The sequence below is a fragment of the Ictalurus furcatus genome, chromosome 9 (assembly GCF_023375685.1).
Source record: "Ictalurus furcatus strain D&B chromosome 9, Billie_1.0, whole genome shotgun sequence".
Taxonomy (NCBI): Eukaryota; Metazoa; Chordata; class Actinopteri; order Siluriformes; family Ictaluridae; genus Ictalurus; species Ictalurus furcatus.
The window spans coordinates 28,767,016-28,792,771 of NC_071263.1; the positions used below are offsets into that span (position 1 = coordinate 28,767,016).

Sequence of the window (25,756 nt, forward strand, 5' to 3'; positions counted from 1 at the left end):
TTATTTATTTTTAGTATATAATTTTAAAAACTAGCTGAGTTTAGCTTTCTGTGTATTAACTAGTCAGCAAATTAGCAATCCTGAACAGTGAAGGTTTGCAGAAATGTTATTGTATAGTCAAATATTTTTTTTAAAAATAATTAATCTCTGGTGTTGCATTCAGATGGACTTGGGTATTTAAAAAAAAAAAGGGGGGGGGGGCGGGTAATATGGAGATTATGAGAGTGTGATGTGTCAGTCAGCAGACTTGTGTCCTGATGTTAAATTACTGGAAAATGCAGGGAATGGAATCTATTATATAAGACATTAAAATGTGTGTGTGTGTGTGTGAGTGTGTAAAGCAGTGTGAGGGGAACCCCGCAGAGAAATGATGTAACGGCTGCTCTGAGTCATAACTCTTCACTTTTTAAAGCCTGACAGAACTCGCTCTGCCTGACTAAACCAGGATTAGGAGAGAGAGGAAGAAAGAAAGAAAGAAAGAAAAGAAGGGGTGCACGGGACATAAATGAAAAATGTTTGTAAAAACTAGATACATGACATTTCTGAAATTTATTGGGTCTCTGTTAAAGCTTGGATTGGAAAGCGAAAAGGGCCAAAAGATGTCCATTTTTGTACTAAGAATCAAAATCAGTGTTTCAGGGCTATTATGGACTCTAATGTGATTGTATATCTTAAAAAATAATTTAAAAAATAGTTTTGATGTTCTCGTTTTAATTGTGTAGTTCATCACGTCCTGGGAAATGATTAATTTATTTTGATCCCCATGAGGTCAAAACGGTCGGCTATTCCTATCCTTCAGGGGACGTTTGGTCCTCACCGAGATATAAACACACACACACACACACACACACACTATTGAGAACAGTGCCATTTTGGAGAGGGGTGTGTGTGTGTTTGTGTTTGTGTGTAGGTGGTCGTGTTATGTAAGCAGTACGTCCGGAGTTGCACAAACTGAATGTAGATCAGTTAGAAGCAACCTAAGGCTAAAAAGAAACAAGTACACACATATACACACATACACACACACACACACACACTATTGTGGATAGTGCCATATTGAAGAGTACTGTGCGTGTGTGTGTGTGTGTGTGTGTGTGTGTGTTTACCAAATGTCCCCCAAGGATAGGAATATCTGACAGTTCTGACTACAGGTTTTATTATAGGTGTGTGTCTGTATGTGTGTGTATATATGTGTGTGTGTGTGTGTGTGTGTGTGTGTGTGTGTGCGCACCTAAACAACACTTCACAGCACCCTCAATCTCTACCTGCTAAATAGAGTGAAGTTGGTCATCAATGTTTTGCTCATTCCTACGTCTTTCTCTGAACCATCTATTATGTACACACACACACACACACACACATCCCACCTACGCACTCTCATCTATCTTGCATTTATTGCTTGTGTGGACATGTGTTTGTGGGGAACTGTGCTTCTACACGCAGACTCCTTCCACATGATATCTCAGTCCATGATCGCGATGGTCATTTAAACCATCAGTTCAATTTATTCACCCTGAAATACACAGTATAAATTTTGATCCTGTATGGAACCATAACTGGAGCAAGTGTGCTGTAGCTTCAGGATGTGCAGTTGAGGGGGGAAAAAAACCCCACAGTCTTTATTCATTATTCAAGGTTATCATGTCTCTGATCATAAAACATGCATATGCAAATTTCTCCATCAGTTTCCTTATTCATCGCTTTCATCTTTTGCTGTATATGCTCAAACTCACAGCCGGTGTGTGTGTGTATGTGTGTAAATTAGAGCAACACAACTGATTGATTTGCAGTTAAATTAAGTTAATCAATCGTAATATGTAAGGAATATCACACAACAGACCGTGCGTTTATATGAAAATAATGCACACCGGGGCGATGCGATGCATATAACCGCACGGTTTGGAGTGATTTGTTCCACTTATACCACAGCGAGTCGCCAACACTTACAATGTTTCATTTCTTAACGAACGGCACGTGAATCATTTGAATGGTTTATAGTTAGAAAGTCGACCGACAAACTTTCCTTCACCAGCCTCTCCTTTTATCTCTCGCTCAAAAAAAAAACTTGAGATTGCTTGATATTTACCAAGAAACCAGGAAGCGTGGGGCAGTGGTGGCTTGGGACAGTGGTGGCTTGGGACAATGGTGGCTTGGGACAATGGTGGCTTGGGGCAGTGGGGAAGTGGTGGCTTGGGGCAGCGGTGGCTTGGGACAGCGGTGGCTTGGGACAGCGGTGGCTTGGGACAGCGGTGGCTTGGGACAGCGGTGGCTTGGGACAGCGGTGGCTTGACAGTTAAGGAAATCGGAAGGTCAGGGGTTCAAGCCCCAGCACTGTTGGGCCATTGAGCAAGGCCCTTAACCCTCTCTGCTCCAGGGGCTCTGTATCATGGCTGACCCTGCACTCTGACCCCAACTTCTTAACATGCTGGGATATGCAAAGAAAATAATTTCACTGTGCTGTAATGTACACGTGATCAATAAAGACTCATTATCATTAGCACTTTCCATTGTTGGGGAAACTATACAAAGCGCCAGCACTCATACAAAACACTGACACCCTAGAGTTCTAACATGAACGTTAAAACGTCTCCTAACAAAAAAAAAAAAAACGCTTCACCACATCCACGATTATTCTTAAGCAACAACACAGGAAAAAAATAAATAAATAAATAAATCTGTTTATTTATTAGTCTTGGGTTATGCGGCGCATCCGCCTGAGTATGAGCTGTTACTATAGAAACAATATGGTATTACAACGAGCGCATTAATATTAAATCATCGTTCATGTTACAGCCGGAAAGAACATACACCTTCTCTCCAATCAGATTTGAGAATTCGACCGTGCTGTTTAAATGTCAATAGGTGTTTTTGTTATGTTAGTTGTATTGTAGGACGATGCTGTAGCTCCTCTTGATGTTTTCACAGAGCACGGTTTGCAGTGTGTTTTGATTAGCACCGTTAATTGTGGAATACGTTCACGTCACGTGGTATCGGACGTAATCGGACCGTAATTATTACGTGCGATTACTATTATTATTCTTTTCAGTGTTTTGTGTAAATGAAATTTGTTGAATTGTCCAGAATGCAAATTTGGCTTGCATATATTTAATAATAAATGAAGCTTTATTCATGCCTGACTTCTCAAACTGTCTGAATTCACCTATGCAAAATTTCATTTCAGTAAAAGTAACCTATTGTGCAGGACAAACATATTGGTTCATCTTTTCCTCCAGTGAATTTTATTTGTTATTCAGGCTTTCAGGAAATTAATTCTTTAACCTCTGTCTTTATTTCTTTCCTGGGATCTTTCCTTGTATTGGTTGCAACACCTGCATAAATTAGGGAGTGGTTCATGTAAATTAGATATACAGGAGAGTCCTAATGAAGTGGGGCGTGCCGGATGCGTACGACCTGCAAATTAAAGATGAGTGGGCGGGGACTTGTGTTCATGCAGCTGAAGCTGATTTGTGCTCAAATGACAGATCGTTTTATGAATGTTCTTGCACACAAATCTGCACTTTTTATTATTATTTTTTAAAATACTTTGCATGCAGTTTTTCCGTGTTTTATGTTACTGTGTAATTTGGACACTTTTGTCCCCCCCCCCCCCCTTCCTGCAGACGGTTCATGGGATTTCTCCAGCGTGCGGTTACTGAAGCTCGGCGTGCTGCCGGTGAAGGCCCTGCTGGCCGTCGGAGAGTGTGTGTGGGCCTCATCTGGCGGACACGTCTTCGTCATCGATGCTCGCACGCACACTATGGAGGTAAACGACCATCATATTCTTCTCCGCGGCCGGGTTAGGATGTTGCACTTGCGTTATTAGGGATTTGAAGCAACGACAACTGACATAGGGATAGAAACCACAGTCACAAGGCGGTGACTCTGACGGTACCGAGGAACACGAGAAGAATCGCTTTACGTGTTAGAAGATCAGCTGGATGAAGAGTAGTAGCTTTGTACAATGCCAGGAGGAACGTTTAACTTAGGACTGAATCAGTTTTCTGAAGATGTGTCATGCTGTTTGTATTGTCGAATTCTAAGAGTCACATTTATGAATGCAAAAGTTTTTGTTTTTTTTTTGTTTTTTTACAGCCATACGTACTGTACCCAGTGTCTGCTTTTAGAAATATTTTCCTCTGGAGACAACTCGCATTGGAAAGTCTGTCACATTTTTTTTTCTGTCAGCACTGGTGGATCAGTGAAATACTGTTTAAGCTCGGGTTATATAAGCAGTGTGGTGATCTCTTTCCAACATTTTTCTTCTTCCCCTCGGTCACGGTAGGACAGTGTGGAAATTTCACACAGCATGGCCAACCTTGGTTTTGTTAATAAAATGTTCTCTTTTTGTGCCGTGGTTTTTTTTTTGCTCATTATGCCATTGTTGTCGCTACACACTTTTGTTTATTTATTTATTTATTTTTAACGGATAATCAGTTTGTGTGACTGTGAGAAATCGATTCGTGAGAGACTGCTCACGTTTGCAAGCTAAAATTCCATCAGTCTGATCATCAGACAGCTCAATCGGAGAACGTTTTGGACGTTAATGCGGCGTCGCTTAACCCCTCGTTCCCCTGTACTGGTGTGAAAAACAGAGTGAATGTCGTGCAGTCTTCTCCTGTGTGACTGCTGAGTGTTTGGTTTACTGAAAGCATTCTCTGATCCAGATCTCTGTGTGTGTGTGTGTGAGAGAGAGAGAGAGACCGCATTCAGCTGCTGATGAGATCAGATTTAATTTTTTTTTTAAACCAGAGAAAGGCTCTGATTTCCCTTAAGTATTTCTCAAACTTGCTGTCCTCCCTAAGACTTACAGACTGACCAAACGCTGAAGCTGCACTAATCACAGCTGGAGTGATGAATCAGACCCGGTGATGAATTAGACCCGATGATGAATCAGACTCAGGTTCTCTTTTATTAACCGTGCGTGCACATAGGTTGGTGTACAGGTTTCTGAGCATAGAATGTGATTTATCAAGTATTTCTTGTGCGTGAGAATGTGCGTAAAATCGGTGCACACTCCTGACCATGCGTATGCAGGAACCCCTAGTGGTATAAAAGTGTCAATTTCAGGTAAACCGATTATGAGGAGCCCCTGTCTTATTGTCAGTCAAATCAGCACAATTGACAGCATAACATTGTGAGTCATAGTGAAGGAGGCGTGGCCTCTGTATCAGTCAGTCCTAATTAAGGAGGTGTGGCCTCTGTGCCTGTTAGTCATAACGAAGGAGGCGTGGCCTCTGTACTGGTAAGGCCAAATGAAGGCGGTCTGGCCTATGTGCCTGTCAGTCCTAATGAATGGGGTGTGGCCTATGTGCCTGTCAGTCATAATGAATGCGGTGTGGCCTATGTGCCTGTCAGTCCTAATGAAGGGTATGTGGCCTATGTGCCTGTCAGTCCTAATGAAGGAGGTATTACTTATGTGCCTGTCAGTCCTAATGAAGGAGGCATGGCCTATATATCTGTCAGTCTTAATGAAGGAGGCGTCGCCTCTGCCAGTCACAGTGAAGTAGGCATGACCTCTGTGCTTGTTAGTGCTAATCAAGGAGGTGTGGCCTCTGTGCCTGTCAGTCCTCGTGAAGGATGCATGGCCTCTATCAGTCTGTAAGTCTTAAAAATTGTATTGCTATGTAATTTAACCCGTGTTTGTCCGGTTTGTTGTACAGCACCAGTTGGAGGCGCATCAGGAGGAGGGGATGGTCGTGTCCCAAATGGTGGTAGCAGGAGTGGGAATCTGGATCGCCTTCAGCTCAGGTTCCACACTCCGCCTGTTCCACACTGAGACACTGGAGCACCTGCAGGACATCAACATCTCTACACCTGTCCACAACATCCTCTCGGGTAAACACACACACACACACACACACACGTTGATTATTTTCCTGTAACCGCACGTTCCAAAGTGTTTTATTCCTCTTATATCTTACTTTTTATTCTTTCATAGTTACATTTAATGCCATGGAACATCCATAAAACAAGTTCCTGTTCTCGCTTTCATTATAGCAGCTATAAACAGTACTTCCCTCACCAGGCGCTGACACTGGAGACTTCTTCCATAAATGTTCAATATATTTTTTTCCACAGAAAACCTCACCATAGCAACGATTACACACGGTTTTTAGTCCGTTTATGCAGAATGTCCGCCGTACAAGTACCAGTGAATGAGCTGTTACTATAGAAACGATTATGTATTACAAAGAGCGCGTTAATATAAACCTGCGATTTAATCAACACCTTCTGACCAATCAGAATCGAGAATTAAACAGCGCTGTAGCATAAACTTAAATAACGTGTATTTTTGTGGCTGTTTGACACTTAAAAAAAATTATAATAATAATAACAGTCCATAAATAAAGTGAATATCTTCGACAATAACATCAAAGGTTATAGCATACGATCGGATCCGTTTACATTTTAGCTGCAGAGGCAATGTAATAGCTCTGCATTAACAACAGCGTTACCCTCGCTGAAGACCTGTAAAGAGCTTCCTCTTTTGTAAACACACCCCTCCCCAAACCTGCCCACCTTTTAAACCAGGTAACACACGCTCAGCTAAACGCCACCAAATCAGTCCACACTTTAATCCAAACTACACAAATTACACATTGCACTCATGTAAGAACACACAACACACGCACACACACACTGTATAATTTATCCTACAGGGTTTTATCCTGACATGCACTTCATCGCTGTGTTATTTGTGATACAGATGTTGTCTTTTTAAGCTGTTCACCCTGCTGAAGCCTCTCATTTGCTCCCGAGTCACTACCTGGCTTTAAGGTGACGCAATGCTTTTGTTTTTCAGAAATGTTCAGATTTAGATTTGATTCGAGGTTCACAACGAGTTAAATATATCGGTTGTATGGACATCACCATTATAACTGTAAAACAACGTTTTGGATCAAACTCGTATTGATCAGTACGACTACGTTGGAACAGTTTTTTTCCAGTTTCATTTTTATTGAACATTTCTGCTGTACATTTCTGCGGAACAGTTTAATAGTTATGACAGAGTCGTGTGTGTCTGTTCATTACTGTGTGTGTGTGTGTGTGTGTGTGTGTGTGTGTGTTTTGAGGAAGTGGGTTTTCGATCACATCGTAGGCTTGGCCTCGTTTTTGTTAAGCTGCATTGTAATCTGTGTGTGTGCTTGTGCGTGTGTGCGAGTGTGTTTGGGTGTGGTGTTTGATGAGTGAGCAATGGTTCTGGTCTATAATTCTCACGTTATTCTTTCTAGATGTTTCCACCCAAGCGTTTCTCCAGTTTGAAAATAATTTCCTGAAAATCGTTGTTTTTTAAAAAAATTTTTTTTTGCGTAAATTACACCGATAACAATAATAACACAATATTCCAGCTACTACACTATTACTAATAAGATAATATAAATAACATGCTGTTGTTTGTTGTTATTGTTATTAAGCGACACTGACACAGATACATCTCAGAACAAACAACCATCTAGTAATAATAAGAAATAAACATTATATACTGGTGTTAATCATATATTGAATATTCATAAGAGAAATAAAGAGAGTGGGGGGGTTGTTTTTGTTTTTTTCGTACTCGGGAAACCAAATTTAAAATTTGGTTCGGATCACAACCTAACCCTCGTATCCGAGGTCGAGTTTCTAGAAAGATTTGTTTATTTATTTATTTATTTATTTATTTATTGCTGTAAATGAACTGGAAATGATACGAGACCGGAGAACACTCGTGTACGAATGTTAGACGCAAGTTACCACAGGAAGTTATTGCTAGCTGGTGAACGGCTTGTATTGAAGTGAAAAGAAGCTCCCTAGCTTTGCTGTAAGGTTTCTTTCCCATCATGCAGTGTGAGTCAGACTGAACTAGCAGCAGAACACTTATCCACTCAGCACTAAGTGTGTGAGTAATGACTGAACAGTAAGCGTGAATAATAATAATAATAATAATAATAATAATAGAGCCTATTAAATGAGCAGTTAGTCATCAGCAAGTGTGTTCTGATTTTAGGATTTATGAAGCTGGAGCTTTGGACAAAAGGATTCGTGATAGATGCCTGTGAGGGAGATGTGTGTCAGGGTTTAGATTTAAAGTGTGGGTGTGGGCACGTGTGAGTGTACAGAATTCTCATATCCACCGTACAACGTCCCCGTGAGTAAGCTGTTGCTGTAGTAGTGAATAACGTACTAGAACGAGTCCATTCGAATGAAACCCCGGACTTTTGTCAGAGCTGCTGTTTTGGAAAAGGAATCAACATCATCTGACCAATCAGATTCGAGAATTCAGCAGTGGCTTTGTGTGTGAAGAAAGATGAATATTATATTAAGCACACTGTGTACACTGATGGTTGTGCAATAAGAAAGAGCTTATTTTCTGCAATTCAGTTCGGGGGTGTGGGAGGTTAGTAAGGTTGAGTTTAAAAATAATAAATACATTTTAAAAAAAAGGGAGTGGCAGCTAAAGTTTAGGTCTATGAAGGGTTTCCAGGCACAGTAACTTGGTAGCTTTGTGTTTTTGGGGTCCGTGGCGATCCGAGTGAACGTCCTGTAGATTAGAACACCGGCAGATGATGAATGCACTCTTCTAATCAAATCTCTTTTTAAAGTCTCGAATCACTGCTTGCGTTTTTCTGAAGTGCTGAGACGCAGTGATTTGTCAGGACAGGTTCAGATGAACTTCATTAAAGATGGTAAGGTATGTGTGCTCTTCCCTGAGCTGTGTTCCTGCTTGTCTCAGAACAACTGAGACTCCAGTACAGTATAAAGGCTCAAAGTGCAGGAAGTAACCTGACGATTACCTGTTATTTCCTGAGCAAAGATTGACTGTTCGCGTCCACAGCTGCATATTTTACAAAGTTGAAGAATCATCCTAAAAAAAAATTGGACGGAAATTGGAAAGCTTCGAATTTGTGACGTCCTCTAGTAGCTACACTTTCAGAAAGGGAGAGTACTAAACTGTACCGTTCTTTGTCATTGGGGTAGTACCCTTAAGTGTGCACCTTTTGGCACCTTTAATTTGTCTCTTTTACCTAGAAAGGTGTGTGTAGCTATACTTTAAAAACAGAACCTAATTATGGTCCATTTATGTACTATAAAACATTTTAAAATATACACTATATCAACATTTCCAGGTGAAAGATACTTAATGTAGGTATAAAAGAGAAGTGTGCCTCTCCAGCGAGAAGGAAAGGTACAGTTTAGTACTCTTAGTGTAGGGTTTTTAAGCAAAGTTGCTCAATTATCAAGGATTTAATTCATTAGTGTTAAATGGGTGTTGTGTTGTCTTTCGGTTCTTATTTAATTCTAAAGGCTGAGTTATATAATTAGCTATTTATTTTCTGTTGTAGTTATGTCCTCTCAGCTCACTGACTGTTTATTACCATTTATTATCTCGTTGTTCTTCATTTTAAACACAGCTCCTTGATTGTGAGTGATAGACTAGTTGTCTGTTAGAAACTCCACAGATGAAAATATTTTCCTTCACGCTCAGTGGTGGAATAATCAGTAGCAGGTTTTGTGTCCGGGCTATTAGGTTTTATTTACTTTTTAGTCAAGTGGGGTAGTGGTAGCTCAGTGGTTAAGACATTGGACTATTTATCGGAATGAGGTCATGAGTTCAAATCCCAGCACTTAACCCTCAACTGCTGTGTTGTATAAGTGAGATAAATGTAAGTTGCTCTGGATAAGGGTGTCTGCCAAAAATGCCATCAGTGTAATGCAAATGTAAGTACAGCAGTACAATGACATTCTTAATGGCATACCTCAAGACTACACAAAACAGTGCCGATATATTCACAGCCTGAAGACAATACAACATTCAAACAAACCTGAAAAAATGTAAACAGTCTAATTCAAAAGAATTTTCCATTTTTGTGTGGCTTTGAAAAAAAGCAGCAAGTTCTAATGTTTTCTAAGCATCTTTTCAGAACATCTTTTTGATATCTAAACAATTCTGACGTTATCATGAATAGTACTGGTAGCTATTTTGTTGTTGTTGTTGTTGTTGTTTAAATTAGCTGCTTTTCCCTTGAAAAAGCAGGCACCACGGAATGTTCTGGAGCTGTCGTCTTGAACAAACATTGTGTAAGTTTTACAAAACTGTATTTCATGGCCTGAGCTCTGAGAGGTTTATCAGGAGGTTTATGCTCCTAATTTGAGCGCATTGTGTGTTTTCTAAAGTGGGAGAACTTGTTATAGATGCAGAAGGGAAGAAAGGAACCAGAAATATATATATATATTTTTTTTGTAATGGAAAGACAACACAGAAATATGAATTGATTCAGACCTGCCATGGTTTGTTTTCCAATACATGTATCTGCAGGGTTTGGGATGACAAATGACAACATTATTGCAAAATATTTAACTAACATCCAAAGTAAAACCCAATAAGACTTGCTTTTGCCAACTCTGTGTGGCCAAATAAATCTTATGTCCCACCTGAAGTGCTATCCAAAATGACCTCAAACTCCATCTGTGTCCGTTAGAAAGGATCTGACATCCATTAAAGTGTCTTCAAATGCAACACGATGTTTTATTTAAAGCCTCTAATTGCTCTTTTTTTTATTAGCCCTGCATTAATGATGTGCTAATTTAGAAGGCTAAAAGGCTTTTAGACATTTTATTTGCCAACTTTCGCCTCATGGTTTGACCTGGGTCGTAAAGACGTCATTGTCACCTGAGCTTTGAGAAAGAACAAGTACTCAGGTTTCAAAAGCATACAGATTGATATCTCAGGTCTAATGCTGTGTCAGATTTTTGTGCAAGTGCTACTTGGATGCCATATTTCCCAAAAATATTCTGGAAGGAACCAGAATAAACATATCAGTGACCCCTAGCATTGCTAATGTTTGGGTTTTGCAAAAATTCCTCTCATACAGTGGATTAGCAACGCTCTGAATGACTCAGCAGTCCTCGCGCTTTTGACTCAGCTGTACTCAATGCGAGTGTAGGCTTTTGTCAGTGAACGGCTTTGTCACTGTTGGCCTAAATGCTCGCCCATGTGTGCAGCCATGCAGCAAACAAATAGCGGCCTGCTGATGATACATAACTTCATCCCCAACGCCCTGATTCCAGTCCGTACCACGTGATTATTGGGAATGTAAAGGTAATCGTGGACTACTTAGCCTCCAAAAATGCTGTCGATGTAAAAACTACATAGGAAGCGATTTAATGCGGTCATGTTTGCATGACATTAAGCCTCATTAACTTAAGTTGTCCCTCATTGAACTTGAGACCGGATCAGGGTCGTGTACGGGCGTGGATTTATGTTGATGACACTAAGTTGATGGTGTGTCTTATCTATAGCCATCAAACTAATCATTAATGTTTAAGCATTTAAAAGACAAGCGTTGTCTCCATTCAGTCGTGTTACTTTCTTATCCGTGAGCAAGGAATTTACTTATATATCTACGTATTCACTGCAGTTTCACAAGCTTTCATTGAATACCCCTGGGCTAGATCTTTGCTCAGTATGTTCTCCATCTCTGATTCCTTTCTGGCTGTTTTTTTTTAATAAAGAATGTAGGTCTGTTTCTTCTCTGCCGCTCCCTACGACGTGACCCAGCACCGATCCAGCTCCGAGCATGAACGAGATCAAAGCTTTTATTGCCGGGTTGGAGACGGACTCCGGGCATGTTGATGTTGGTCAGAGTTTGCTTTGCAGTTCGGGAAATCCAAATATTATGAAGCGGAGAAAAAGATGGACCAGGGTACAGAGATTCTTTGTGTTGTTCTGGAGATTTTTTATTTTTTTTTGCTGACTCAGGAGAAGCCAAATATTTCTCCAGTCATGGACTAAAGAATAGCGTTTGAATAGCTGCTGCCTTTGCACACAGCGTTACGTTTAATCGTTAGACCTTAACCGATGAGGCGGTAAAGTGTCGAGGCTTTGAAATGCTACTGTACAGTTACACGGCCACACGACCCAAGCGAAGCTGTTCTTGGAGAACGTTTAATCCTGGAAAAACTCGAGCAGTAACGTAATTCTTCACGCGCATCTTCTACGACGATTATACGTTACGGTTTGAGGCATGAAATGAATGAAGAACACTGTCTGGCTGTCTACTCTTGGGCATTTATGCGCCGTCTTTCCATGCAAACACCAGCCTGTATATTTCTGTGGCTTCCCAAAATGAGCACACGAGCGAAAACTGAATCTATTTTTTGCCTTCAGAGGATGTCACGACTCAGAAACAGACCAGCCATGTAGCACAGGCCAGAACGTTATAAATATTCATCTGCAGCCAGAAAGCTGAAAAGCCAAGCTGTATATTCAGTTGTTAGGAATTTTCCCACTTTGGCTGTTCCTGGTTCTTCGCTTAATCATAAATAGGGATGCATTGATGCTTTTATTTATTTATTTGTAGACTGTCCATACTGATACTGACGTGAGGAACTCAAACAGGGACATCATGGAACATTTGATTTAGCTCTGTTTAGCTAAGTTTCCCCATTTTAAAGGGTTGCCATGGAAAAATAGCAAATACAATAAGAGTAGCTGTGAATTTTAAGCTATAACAATGATATTTGGTGCAATGTTACGTTTTATAGTTTGAAACCTTGTAACGTAATTTACATTCAGATCATTGCACGAGAAAACCCCAGCGTCGTCAAGCTACCACTGTTGGGCCCTTGAACATGGCGTGTCCTCATATATCCTGTCTATTGGTAAGTCACTTTGGGTAAAAGCATCAGCCAAATGAACAGGGGTTGTCAACTTGCAAACCACGGTGTAGATGCAGACCCAGCAAAATAATTTGCTTGTACTTGAGAATATGGAGGAGAAAAAAAAAAATGGCTGTCGTGCAGGAATTCTGGTTTTATAAATATGAATCAGCATGGCTTCTGTTCTTGTGAATTTATCCAATCACATGCATTCATCAGACCAGAGACTAGCTACAGGGCTACACGTTAGCTCAGAAACAGGAGAGTTTTCATATAGATTTTCAAATTGTTTACCCTTTTTTGATCAAGAAAGAAAGAAAGAAAGTCAATCGCAAAAAAAAAAAAAAAAAAAACAGAAATTGTTTTAAAATTGAAAAGACAAAGCGGTATGATTTTATTCACTGCACTATTTTTAAATAGATTTTCCAGATCAACAACTGGTCTAGACCAATCTGAACAAGTCGCGCAGTGTTTTGCTTTAAAGGCATTACAAGTGTAAGCCTTCACGTATATGGTGTGTGAAAGAGTCCTTTTAGCTTTTCCCTTTCACTGCACACTCTTTTGAATGGCATCTCTTTCTCTTGCCAGCTGCTTTAGACCGTCTCCATGTTCCACGTGAACGAGCAATGGAAAACGCTGCTTTTATTTAAAGTCCCAGCGTTATTAAACACGTACGTCTGATAATACAGAAGAAGAGGCACCACAGAGAAGGCTTTGTCGGCCGTCACGTTCGTCATTGTCTGATCGTTTTCTTTTTCGTCCAAGCGTCGTTCCCATGGTCAAGCTAACGATCTGTGATGGTGAAAAACGCCAAATTTCCTTAATGAGCGAGCCAGCACAGTGGAGGTGTTTGTCCTGTGATCCTGACCACCAACGGTCCCTGTGTTGCACAACCAACTGGCACTTTGGTGACTGATTTGTGGTTAAGGAAGGGTGGAGTGGGTGGACAGTCACATCAAGGCTTTGCAGTTTGAGGTCTTTTAGCTCTACAGAGCAGCCGTGGAATAAATTATCCACCGGACACCGGTTTGGTGTACTGAGTTTGTTTAGAATGTGATGATGGGTTATACAGTTAGCAAAGCAGGACTTTTCCATATTGTTCCACATCATTTCAAATGATTTTTTATTCGTACAGATGTTTAAGGAGAGTATTAGCAGCTGTGCAGTCGGGAGCTGCTTCCCGGCACTGGCAATCACAAAAACTCTGCAAAAAGTCGTCAGCATGGCCGAAAATTAATATTTAATCGCTTTCTAATTATCATCACCATTAACGTTATTTGTAAAGTGTTAGATTTGACACATTGTTTGTTTTTTGGTTTTTTACCTTTTCTGGTTCCAACCCTAATAAATATAGTTACTGATGTTAATATTAATTTAGTTAATATTGTAAAAGTCAAACATGTATATTGGTAGATTTTATTTCACGATAATCTCTCGTTTTGTTGTGGGGGGGACTGCTATTTTGGTGTGCTTTTTGGTTGATAACTCGTACTAGCATGCTCGGATGTTAAATAGTGCGTGGTGATTAATATATGTATGATCATAGAGTGGATTAAATTGTTATATCACGCAAGCCTGGCCCAGGATGTAGGGTTTAGCTGGAATATAGACCCCTTGCTGTGCAGGATTTAAGATGTATCATTGACTCATTAACTAACCAACCGTTAATTAACCTAGAGTATGTTTACCGAGAAAGTTCTTTCATCTGCAGGAGGCACAAGAAAATGACACTTTTCCTGCTTTTTTTCAGCTAAAGCGGCATTCAGAACGAACATGGATAAAATTCACTGAAGGGGAAAGGGCGTAGGACGTGGAAAAATGCGTTTGCTTCGTACCTGATTCGCACTAACTTTATCTAAGTGAACTTTGACCTTTGAATAGAAAATAAGAAGGTGGGACTATAGTCGCTTTGGTCGGGGGAAAAAAAAGAAAATGGAGGAACTTCTTATTATTAGGAAGCAGTCACATTGACCTTTACGCTAACTTTTTTTTTTTCTTACTGTTACTTGATGCACAACTGACAAATGCTGGGGTTCTGTTGTTTTTTATTATTTGTTTTTAAATTGTGCTTTTAACAGTAGACACTATCACAAAGCAATTTGACAGAAATCTGGATGTACAGGGCGTTCAAAAAGTCAGGAACCAATGAGCATAAAACTACATACATTTTGTATTTATTTTTAACAACACATGTGCTGTATGTTCTCATTTACACTCTACGCATTTTCTCAGCCACTGTATCACGTTTTTGTGGATTTTTCTCAACGTATTGGGATCGGCATATTTCCTCAACATATTCCCGCCAGTTTCTGGCTTTTCGGAAACCCTTTCGCTTGAATTCTATATTAAACAAGCATGCATGTCCGCTGAACTTTGGAGATTTGTCTTTTGTTTGTTTGCAGTGTTTCCTTCGTTACTGCAAGTGCGGTAGTTACAAAAGGTTGCCTCATGCCTCATAATGAAACTTTAGTTCGGTTCAATAAAGGCGTCTGAGTGAGGGCTGGGAGCATTTTGCATTTGCTGCTCTCTTCCTTTTTCTTTCTTTCTTTTTTTTTTTTAAACTAAAGCCAGGAATGAGAAGTCCTCCTCTCATTTCTCTCAGATAGAGAGAGAGAGACAGAGAGAGAGAGAGAGAGAGAGAGACACTCGGGTACAGTTTCCCTGGAAACCAACCATCCATCACCATAGTTACTTACCCACACATGCTCCAAGAGCCAAGTTCCTCCTACACATCCTGGCTCGAGTGATCATCGCTATTCAGCACAGCTAAAACTTCATCCCTGATGCTGTTTCGAGAAATGTTACTTTCCTTCTTTCCTTCCAATGATTGCTTTTTGGTCTGGGTCAAAAATCATTTAGAGTTCAGGAACACTGTTTGGAAAATCATCCCTCAGAGCTCTTACCCAGAAGTCTAATTTAGTTTTATCCATATCGCACTTTTAACAAAGGATATCATCAAAGCAGCTGTACAGAAGTCAGGATACAGATTTAGATCGACAACCTCAAAGGTGACACTAGCGAGGAAAAGCTCCCTGATTCGACATGAGGAAGAAACCTCGATAGGAACCAGACTCAGATAGGAGACCCGTCCTATTCTGAGTGACACCAGACTGCCATAATGAGTCGTTATTCTTCCACTGTACTATATGATAGAAAGTAAAACTGTGTACGTGTGTTGAAAGGATCTATGGTAGAAGTATCAAGGTCTTGTTTTTATAAATTCGTAGAATTAAGATGAAGCAAAACTGGTTTCATTCTCTGTCCAGGTCATCAGAGGGTCTCTGTGAGCAGTCTGCTAGTGTGTCACGGTTTGCTGCTCGTGGGGACGAATCTTGGGGTGACGGTAGCTCTGAGTGTCCCCCGACTACAGGGCATCCCCAAGGTCACAGGTGGGTCTTTCTGATATTATTACTATAACACTAGTCCTTTTAAAAATACTGAAATCCATACTGATTGTGTCTAATAGTATGCTTGATCACTTTTCTTGAGTCAAACTAAGAGTCATAACTGGTGACTTGTCACAAACCAATCACACTTTCATTCGAACCTCATATTAGGTCCCTCAGAAAAAGCACTTCTTATTAGTTATGTAACGGTGCCCTGCTTTGAAACCCTGGTTCATACTTTCATAAGCTCACTCTTGCTGTTATTCCCTCTACTCGGCTGCTAGAGGCTTTACTCACACCAGACGTTCAGCACACATTACAGTTACACTGGCGACCGGTTTCACAAAGAATCAAATACAAGGCTTATCACTTACAAAGCAATACATACCCCTGTTGATACTGAGTGGTAGAAAGGAGCTACACAAATAATAATAATAATAATAATAATAATAATAATAATAACAACAACAACAATAACAACAGTAGTGTCACTTTTGGGGAAAAAAATTAGGGGAAAAAACAATCAGAATATTTAACCACTACAAAATAAATTACTTTCCCTTTGGTCTTTAGTTGATACTAGTTTTTTTGTTTGTTTGTTTGCTTTTCTGTACAGTAGTCTTAAGTGTGTTAGAAAGGTGCTTTGTTATTATTATTGTTGTTGTTGTTATTATTATTGTTATTATTATTATTATTAATACTACTACTACTACTACTAATAATACTAATAATAATAAAATTAAAAAGTTTTGTGTGTATAGCACTTTTAACAGTGGACATTGTCACAAAGCAGCTTTAAAGAAATATATAAATTCATCATTTATACATTTATTATTGTTGTTGTTCTTCTTCTTCTTATTATTATTATTATTATTGAGAGCAGTGAAATGGAGTGCCAGCAAAACAACTTTTTGAAAAAAAAATATACAAACTACAAACTCAATAATAATTTAGCTTAACGGCTACAAAAAAAAAACACATAAAAGTGAGATATTTAAAATATTTGGTAAGACATTATACTTTGACGTCCAGCTACTTGTCACTGTGAATAATCATGGCCTGAGTAAACGTCGTAAAAGTACAACGATTTTAATTGATGACAGTATCTACAGTATCATCGCTACAGGTTTGTGGTGAACACATGAATAAGAAATGCTCTTTAGGAATGTGCGTACAAAAGATTTTTCAAGTGCTAGCTAGCCAGCTAAGAATACTGTTTGGTACAGGTAACGTTATGCTAGCACTCTGCCAAATAACGAGCAGAAAACGACACGCACAACTCGCTATGTCGCTGGCTTTAATTTAAATTTATTTTATTTTTTTAAACATCAAATGTTTATGTATTATGCAGTTATGTAGTATGTACTGCTGCAAATGCTATTTCAGCGTATCAGGAAAAAAAAAATTACACATCCTCAAAAATGCATTCATCAGGAAAGCTATTTTAGCTAGCCTAGTTTCTGATTGGTTGATGTCGACACTGGGTCCGTTATAATTTCCATCTTGCAGCTTTTAAATAAACGAGCAGTTGACCTTCAGCGCTGTGGGGGTTAATGTGTCTCCGGAGCACATCCTGTAATTATTCAGCCCTCTCCGGCTCGGTTATTTTCGAAAGTGGCCCCTCTCTCCCGCTCTCACCGAGACACTGTGTGTTAACAGCGCTAAACGCTTCAGGGTGCGCTCGGGTGTCTGAAGGCTTACGGCTACTTCTCTGCAGTTTCTGCTGAAACCGAGTAATTTCACACGCTCTAATTAGGACTCCGGATGCTGAGACAGAAATCGAGCACACCCTCGATTTAAACTAGGGTTTTGTCTGTCGGGATGTCTGCTCTCTAAAGAATGTGTACATGTGCACGTTAAAGAGTCATGGATACACTTCATCTCTAAAGTAGATCTAACAGGCGGTAGAAATAGTTTAGAAGAAAGATAATCTTCCTTCCACAGTCCAGACCGTGTTCTCTTCAGTCATATGGGTATAATTATGTTGTTGTGGATATTGTCGTGTGTGTGTGTGTGGGTGGTGTGTGTGTGTGTGTGTGTGTGTGTGTGTGTGTGTGTTTGCTTAGACCCCACTGAAGAAGCAGAACAAACATTTCAGTTTCATAAGAGAACCCTAAACATGCTATTATGAAAACATAATCAACACCACGCCTTCAGCTCGGTCTTTTTTTACTGAACTTTACTTTTTTTGTTTTTTTGTTAAAATCATGTCCTGATTATAGAGCTGATGTTCAGGTTCACAAATCACTGGTCTGGCTTCCTGGAACATGCAATGTGCCCATGTTTTGAGCTTGTTTGCTTGCTTTATTTATTTATTTGTTTGTTTGTTTGTTTATTTATTTATTTAAATTTATCATAGCTCCACGGCGGTCTGCAGCGTTTTTATCTCACCGTCCATCAACGAGAGAAAAATCCGCCTCCTCTTAACATTCACCGATAACGGTACTATTTTTGTTTCGCTAACTCGTTTCCACGGAAATCGACCGAGGACGTGATCCTATACAGTGAGGGGAAAAAAGTATTTGATCCCCTGCTGATTTTGTACGTTTGCCCACTGACAAAGAAATGATCAGTCTATAATTTTAATGGTAGATTTATTTGAACAGTGAGAGACAGAATAACGACAAGAACATCAGAAAAATGCATGTCAAAAATGTTATAAATTGATTTGCATTTTAATGAGGGAAATAAGTATTTGACCCCCTCTGCAAAACATGACTTAGTACTTGGTGGCAAAACCCTTGTTGGCAATCACAGAGGTCAGACGTTTCTTGTAGTTGGCCACCAGGTTTGCACACATCTTAGGAGGGATTTTGTCCCACTCCTCTTTGCAGATCTTCTCCAAGTCATTAAGGTTTCGAGGCTGACGTTTGGCAACTCGAACCTTCAGCTCCTTCCACAGATTTTCTATGGGATTAAGGTCTGGAGACTGGCTAGGCCACTCCAGGACCTTAATGTGCTTCTTCTTGAGCCACTCCTTTGTTGCCTTGGCCGTGTGTTTTGGGTCATTGTCATGCTGGAATATCCATCCACGACTCATTTTCAATGCCCTGGCTGAGGGAAGGAGGTTCTCACCCAAGATTTGACGGTACATGGCCCCGTCCATCGTCCCTTTGATGCGGTGAAGTTGTCCTGTCCCCTTAGCAGAAAAACCCCCCCAAAGCATAATGTTTCCACCTCCATGTTTGACGGTGGGGATGGTGTTCTTGGGGTCATAGGCAGCATTCCTCCTCCAAACACGGCGAGTTGAGTTGATGCCAAAGAGCTCCATTTTGGTCTCATCTGACCACAACACTTTCACCCAGTTGTCCTCTGAATCATTCAGATGTTCATTGGCAAACTTCAGACGGGCATGTATATGTGCTTTCTTGAGCAGGGGGACCTTGCGGGCGCTGCAGGATTTCAGTCCTTCATGGCGTAGTGTGTTACCAATTGTTTTCTTGGTGACTATGGTCCCAGCTGCCTTGAGATCATTGACAAGATCCTCCCGTGTAGTTCTGGGCTGATTCCTCACTGTTCTCATGATCATTGCAACTCCACGAGGTGAGATCTTGCATGGAGCCCCAGGCCGAGGGAGATTGACAGTTCTTTTGTGTTTCTTCCATTTGCGAATAATCGCACCAACTGTTGTCACCTTCTCACCAAGCTGCTTGGCAATGGTCTTGTAGCCCATTCCAGACTTGTGTAGGTCTACAATCTTGTCCCTGACATCCTTGGAGAGCTCTTTGGTCTTGGCCATGGTGGAGAGTTTGGAATCTGATTGATTGATTGCTTCTGTGGACAGGTGTCTTTTATACAGGTAACAAGCTGAGATTAGGAGCACTCCCTTTAAGAGTGTGCACTAATCTCAGCTCGTTACCTGTATAAAAGACACCTGGGAGCCAGAAATCTTTCTGCTTGAGAGGGGGTCAAATACTTATTTCCCTCATTCAAATGCAAATCAATTTATAACATTTTTGACATACGTTTTTCTGGATTTTCTTGTTGTTATTCTGTCTCTCACTGTTCAAATAAACCTACCATTAAAATTATAGACTGATCATTTCTTTGTCAGTGGGCAAACGTACAAAATCAGCAGGGGATCAAATACTTCTTTCCCTCACTGTAGCGAAGACTGTTGATCCGGATCGTGATCGGTCAGAAAGTTGGTTGATTTTTAGTTTTCTGTAACGGCGGCGCGGACAGTAGTGCAGCTGTGAGTCGCGGGTTTATACGAACGCGCTCTATCTAATGCGCTATCGTCTCTATAGAAACGGCATACGTTTGATTTAGACGTTTGTGTAACGTTTACGGAAGGAGTCTCCGGTGTCGCCGCTTTTGTAACGGTCAGGGGTAGAGCTGTAACCAAGTTATCCGTCGTCTTCAGGACGGAGGCGTTTACACTTTGTGATTTCTTTGTAACATGATGAGCTGGGTTTGTTTGTTTATTTATTTATTTATTTATTTGGTATTAACGTTAAGAGCGACAAAAACAGAGGCTAGCAAGGGAATGGTTGTTTACAGCTGCGATAACGTTAATAAAACAGGTACTAACTTGTTTTGCCGGACCTTCCTCAACATTAAAAGTAAGTGTAAACGGATAAAGGGTGGCAAATCGCTGCGGTAGAAGAGAAATAAAACACTTCGGGACATGCTGTTACTGGAAAATGATCGATTTTTCGGGTGCTAACGGTAAATCTGCGTAATATCGCATCATCTTATTGTTAATTGTTTGCCTATACCAGCACATCTCCAGGTGTGCTGCATATTACAATATACTCCACGAGCTGAGTGGCTTATCATACGTTTCGGTAACCATTTTTAAAAATATCCTGTTAGCCTAGGAAGTTAGGCTCCTCCTCCTGTTAACTCCAGGGAGTGATGTCACAGTGTTTACAAATGTCACATGATTGAAAATTTTATTTAACATAGCAGGCTTTATGCACATTTACAGCCAGCTATTGAGAAATACTTAGCAAACTACAAAAGCTGTCTAGTAAATAGCTACCTATAGCTAAATTAGCTACTTTTGAAAAAAAAAAAAAAGGCTTGTTTAGGGGTTAATACCAAAGATTGGTGATTAATTGAAAGATTAAAAGATTGGTGGTTAATACCAAAGATTGGTGAGCTGGAAAATTGTACATATTGTTTACAATGTACTGGGGGAAATATATCAAACTGAGTGGAAATAACTAGTCATTAGCTTGTAATAAAGAAAATATAAAGAGATGAAGATAAGTTGTTGCGTTCTAATAAATATCACCGTTGATGAAAACGTGAGACGTCCAGAACAACGTGACTGACGTCGTGTTTAACCCGCAGGACGAGGTATGGTGTCCTTCCACGCTCATCACAGCCCTGTGAAGTTCCTCATCATGGCGTCGCCCGTACGGAACGCTGTTCCCACCATCACTGACCCGCCTAGTCAGCGTGCTCCTCCTTCAGAAGAGGACGAAACTCCCAGATGTACTGCTTCCTTTCTCGCTGAGGGAGACGGCGTCCACCCCGTCCCGATACGCCAGGACTCGCTCTCGTCCTCCCGCAGCTCCCTGGAGCACGGCCCAGAGGACGGCGCCATCTACGACCTCCTCAGTGACCCGGCGCACTCGCAGAACACCAAGCGGGCGCAGCGGGCAAACGTGAGCTCAGTGCTGGTGCTGTCCGGCGGCTCGGGTCACCGAAAAATCAACAGGAAGAGTAAAGCGGCACGACACGAAGAAAACATGCCCACGGTCATGGTGTGGCAGATCCCCGTGCCTGACGTGTGATACAGGTAAAGAGTGGACAAGGAGACCTTAAAGCAGTGCTGGCTCTTTATTTTTTGTCCATTTATATTCTTGCTACTTCTACTACTACTACTTCTACTTCTACTTCAACTCCTTCTACTACTACTACCACTGCTACTTCTACTACTACTCCTCCTCCTCCTGCTACTATTACTACTATTACTAATATTACTACTACTACTACTACTTCTACTACTACTCTTCCTACTACTACATCTACTACAACTCCTACTACTACTACTACAATTATTGCTACTACTTCTACTACTACTACTACTACTGCTACTTCTACTACTACTACTACTTTTACTTTTACTACTACTACTACCATTACTAATACTATATTAATACTACTTTTACTACTACTTATACTACTTTTATTACTACTACTCCTTTTACTTCTACTACAACTAAGTTTAATTTGAGTAACACCTTTCAGAAAATAAGAGCATATATTATTTTGGAAAAAAACTTCTTTTAAAAAAAAAAAAACAGTTTTCTATCAGTGTTTCTATCAGTATGTATGGGAAGCACTGCTGTTTTTGTTTTTCTTTCCTTCTTGCAGTTTGAGGTTACCTTGACCATGGAGATGTTTTTTCGGGAATGACAAAAGTTATTTCATGTTTCTTATTTCAGATTTGAGAGATGAAAATTTAAGCATTCTTTTCTCTTTTTTTTTTTTTGGTTTTATGAAAAGTGTCTTCCTAGAATTCTAGAAGTTTGTTCACATAGAGATTTTAGATGAACAAATACAATTGGTTTAAATAGTGTTTCTTTGTATAGTCGTACCCCTCACGTTCACCGAAATGTAGTACGCGTAGCTGTAAGATCTCTCTATGTCTGAATAGAAGGTCTACATACTGTATGTGTTTTTTATTCATTATAAGTAAGGAATAAAACACTATGTTGTGCTGTTATAGGAAAATAATCCATGACGGGTGGTGCGATGACGTGGAAGTTACTGTTACCACGTCCTGAAGCGTTTTAATCCTCCTATACAACAACAATTTGCCAAAGATTACAATTTTTATTTATTTATTAAAGACGCATCTTAGACACACGTCCCAGTGAATGAGCTGTTACTATAGAGGCGATAACATATTAGACGGAGAGCATTATTTATAAATAAACCTGTGAGTTGCAGCTACACTAGTGTCAGAACTTCTGACCAATCAGAAACGAGAATTGAACAGTGTCATGGTACATGCATATAAGCTGGAAATAAACGGAGTTTGGAGTTGTGCTTTATAGAAGTTACCTGCAACGTTCACCTCTGCTCTTCTTTTCTCATTTCTTTCCCTCCAGGATGATGATGGCCATGTTGATGATGATGATGATGATGACATTTCATGGGCTGATGCAATCAGTGTCCTTCCCTGTGCGTGCCTGAGGCATTTCCCACCTCCATACGTGTGTACAGGATCTACAGACACACCATGGTGTTACAGTAACTCTGAATGAAAGAGAAATGGAAATATAAGGACGTGCTGGACGATCTAAATCACTGCTCATTCCAGCAGGAAGTGTGCAGTGTTACTAGTTCGGGTGTGGGATCTGCAATAATGGACTTTTAATGGACGACTTACTTGAAATGGCTGTTCATGGGAATTTAAGTCACTGCAATGCCACTGAACTTTCAGTCCTTTTTTTTTTTTTTTTTGTAAACCCTGTGTTAATTGAAGTAACACTGCTAATGCAAAGGTTTATTTTCCTCTTCAGCTGCTGTGTTTAAAATTCTTAATGCCACTTAATGTCTATATATACATATATATGCCCTGAAATCTTTTATTTAGCCCTCCCCCCCCAAAAAAAAGCCCCAAAGAAATCTTACATTTGTTATAAACTTTCAAACTCAACATGTTTAATTATCTTTCATGTGTAAAGCGAAGTTAATTGACGACTAAGACGGTATGATGGTACACCATGTAAGGAAAACGTAAGGACGTTTTGCTGTCATTTTGTCATTTCTGTATAATGACACAACCAAACATTTATAATGCACACCTTGAAATGTACCAAAAACTATTTAAAAAAAAAAAAAAAACTAAAGTTGACTTCTTACCAAAAACAAAAGGGGGTAAAATTATGTTTCTTCATTGTTCTGATAAACTACTGAAGGTTAAGAGTGATCCTCTTAACAACCCCATTATTAAATTATTACAAAGCAATGCCAAAAAAAAATGAGATCTTACATCGCATGGGTATCATAGCACCAACAGCTGACTGATATTTTTAGGGGAAAATGCTCGTATGGAATTTCTGGCTGGCCGGATTTCCTACTCCATAATAAACATGGACAGTTTTATTCGACACTAGTTGGATGTTTTCATATAACTAAATTAATTCAGCCACATATGGGTATTTAAAATGTCGGGGGAGAAAAGAAAGCTTTATAATAACAAATCAGTATCTATGTCTATTGTTGTTGTTTTTTAACAAGTCTTAATAACTACGCCACATTTTTCTAACATGTGATAATCCTGAGTTTCTTACCTAAAAATTGTAACACACTTTGTTTTTAGATTTTTATTTGTTGCACTCTGTAGTGATTTGCCATAATGCACATGGATGACTCGTCTAAAATGGAAAACGCACGCCTGTTATCTTGCGTTCACACTAGCAGGCGACTTGTTGCTTAATTGACGTGGCCTGTAAAGCTTTTTTTAAAATTATTTATTTGGTTTTTTTTTTAGTTCTGATGAGAAACTTATAAAGCTAACTAATTAAACACAGATTAAATAACATGCTAATCGGTGTGAAAATCGGTTGATTTGCATGCTACGTAGTCAGATTCGTGCTAGCTTCATTCTCAGCTTAGATCCGCAAAGCGATCTAACTGTACTAGCTACGCACACTCGCCAAAGGCACCAGCGATTTTTTCAACTTCCTTCTTATTTTATTTTTCTTCGTTATGTCTCTATACACGTGTAATGAGCGGCCATTAGATGGTGGGCGATATGACAATAATAATAATAATAATATCATGATTCTCAACGATACGATACACAATATTTGGTCAGAAACAGCCAACAGTACAGTAGTATCGCGTTTAAAAATAAAAAAAATGTTTGATCAGTTATATAATGCCTACAAAAATCCATTCATCTGACTTTTTTATGTTTAAACACAATATAATTTTCATTTATGAAAGATTCAACACTGAAAAGGAGGGAAACAATCTGTAACAATTTACATATTTAAAGATTGAGTACAAAAGTTCAGCATCGAATCAGATGCTTCCAATTTGCAATGAAATATATTTTAAATAAAATGAAAAATTTTAGTTTAGTATCAGTGTTGTATTGTCATATCGCTCAGCCCTAGACATTGTATATGAAGGGATAAGATGAAACCAACGTTGTAAGTTTTGTTTGTTTGTTTTATTCCATTTTTGTGCACCAAACAGTAAATTGGAACTAATTGCAGGCAGAATTTAAATTGTGAGTGGGGGAATTGAGTGTTTTGGATTGGTCACTTGTACAAAATCCAGCCTCCTGCCTAATTTGCAAAGAATTGAGAAGAGCTCGATTCAAACATGGCTGAAATCCAGCTCGGGGTCACAAACATACGTAGAAAACTAAAAGCCTCTTTGTCGCTTGCTAGTGTGAACATAGAGTTTTTTAAAGTGGTTAAATGAAGTGCTTTTCGTGATTCCAACACGCTTGAAGAGAATTAAGACCTAAAACGTGGATGAATAAAGGGTCAAAGGGTTCTATTGAACCAAAAAGAGAGGCAAATGTGAAGTTCTGTCAGTAATATGTTTTTGTTTCCATATTCTCCGTGTCAGTCTGGTCTTGTGATGTGTAACGGCAAGCTTTTTTGTGTGTGTGTTTGTTTGTTTTTTGGGGGGTTTTTTTTCCAGAATTTCCCTCACACACTAATCTCTATTTAGGTTCATTATAGGATTAGCTCAGATTTACTGACACCAGTGACATGAAAAGCACATTAAACTTCTATTCAGATTCA

General features: G+C 39.7%; 1 protein-coding gene across 2 annotated transcripts in view; it reads left to right on the forward strand.

Moving 5' to 3' along the window:
- The window catches only part of arhgef10 (Rho guanine nucleotide exchange factor (GEF) 10), a 77,628-nt gene extending 51,872 nt beyond the window's left edge, over window positions 1-25,756 (forward strand). For both annotated transcript variants that reach the window (XM_053633704.1, XM_053633705.1), the window contains 5 exons: window positions 3,621-3,763; window positions 5,661-5,835; window positions 15,906-16,028; window positions 21,327-21,777; window positions 23,096-25,756. In XM_053633704.1, the coding sequence (XP_053489679.1) occupies window positions 3,621-3,763; window positions 5,661-5,835; window positions 15,906-16,028; window positions 21,327-21,772 (887 nt within the window). In that variant the 3' untranslated portion in view covers window positions 21,773-21,777; window positions 23,096-25,756. The remainder of the gene's footprint in view (window positions 1-3,620; window positions 3,764-5,660; window positions 5,836-15,905; window positions 16,029-21,326; window positions 21,778-23,095) is intronic.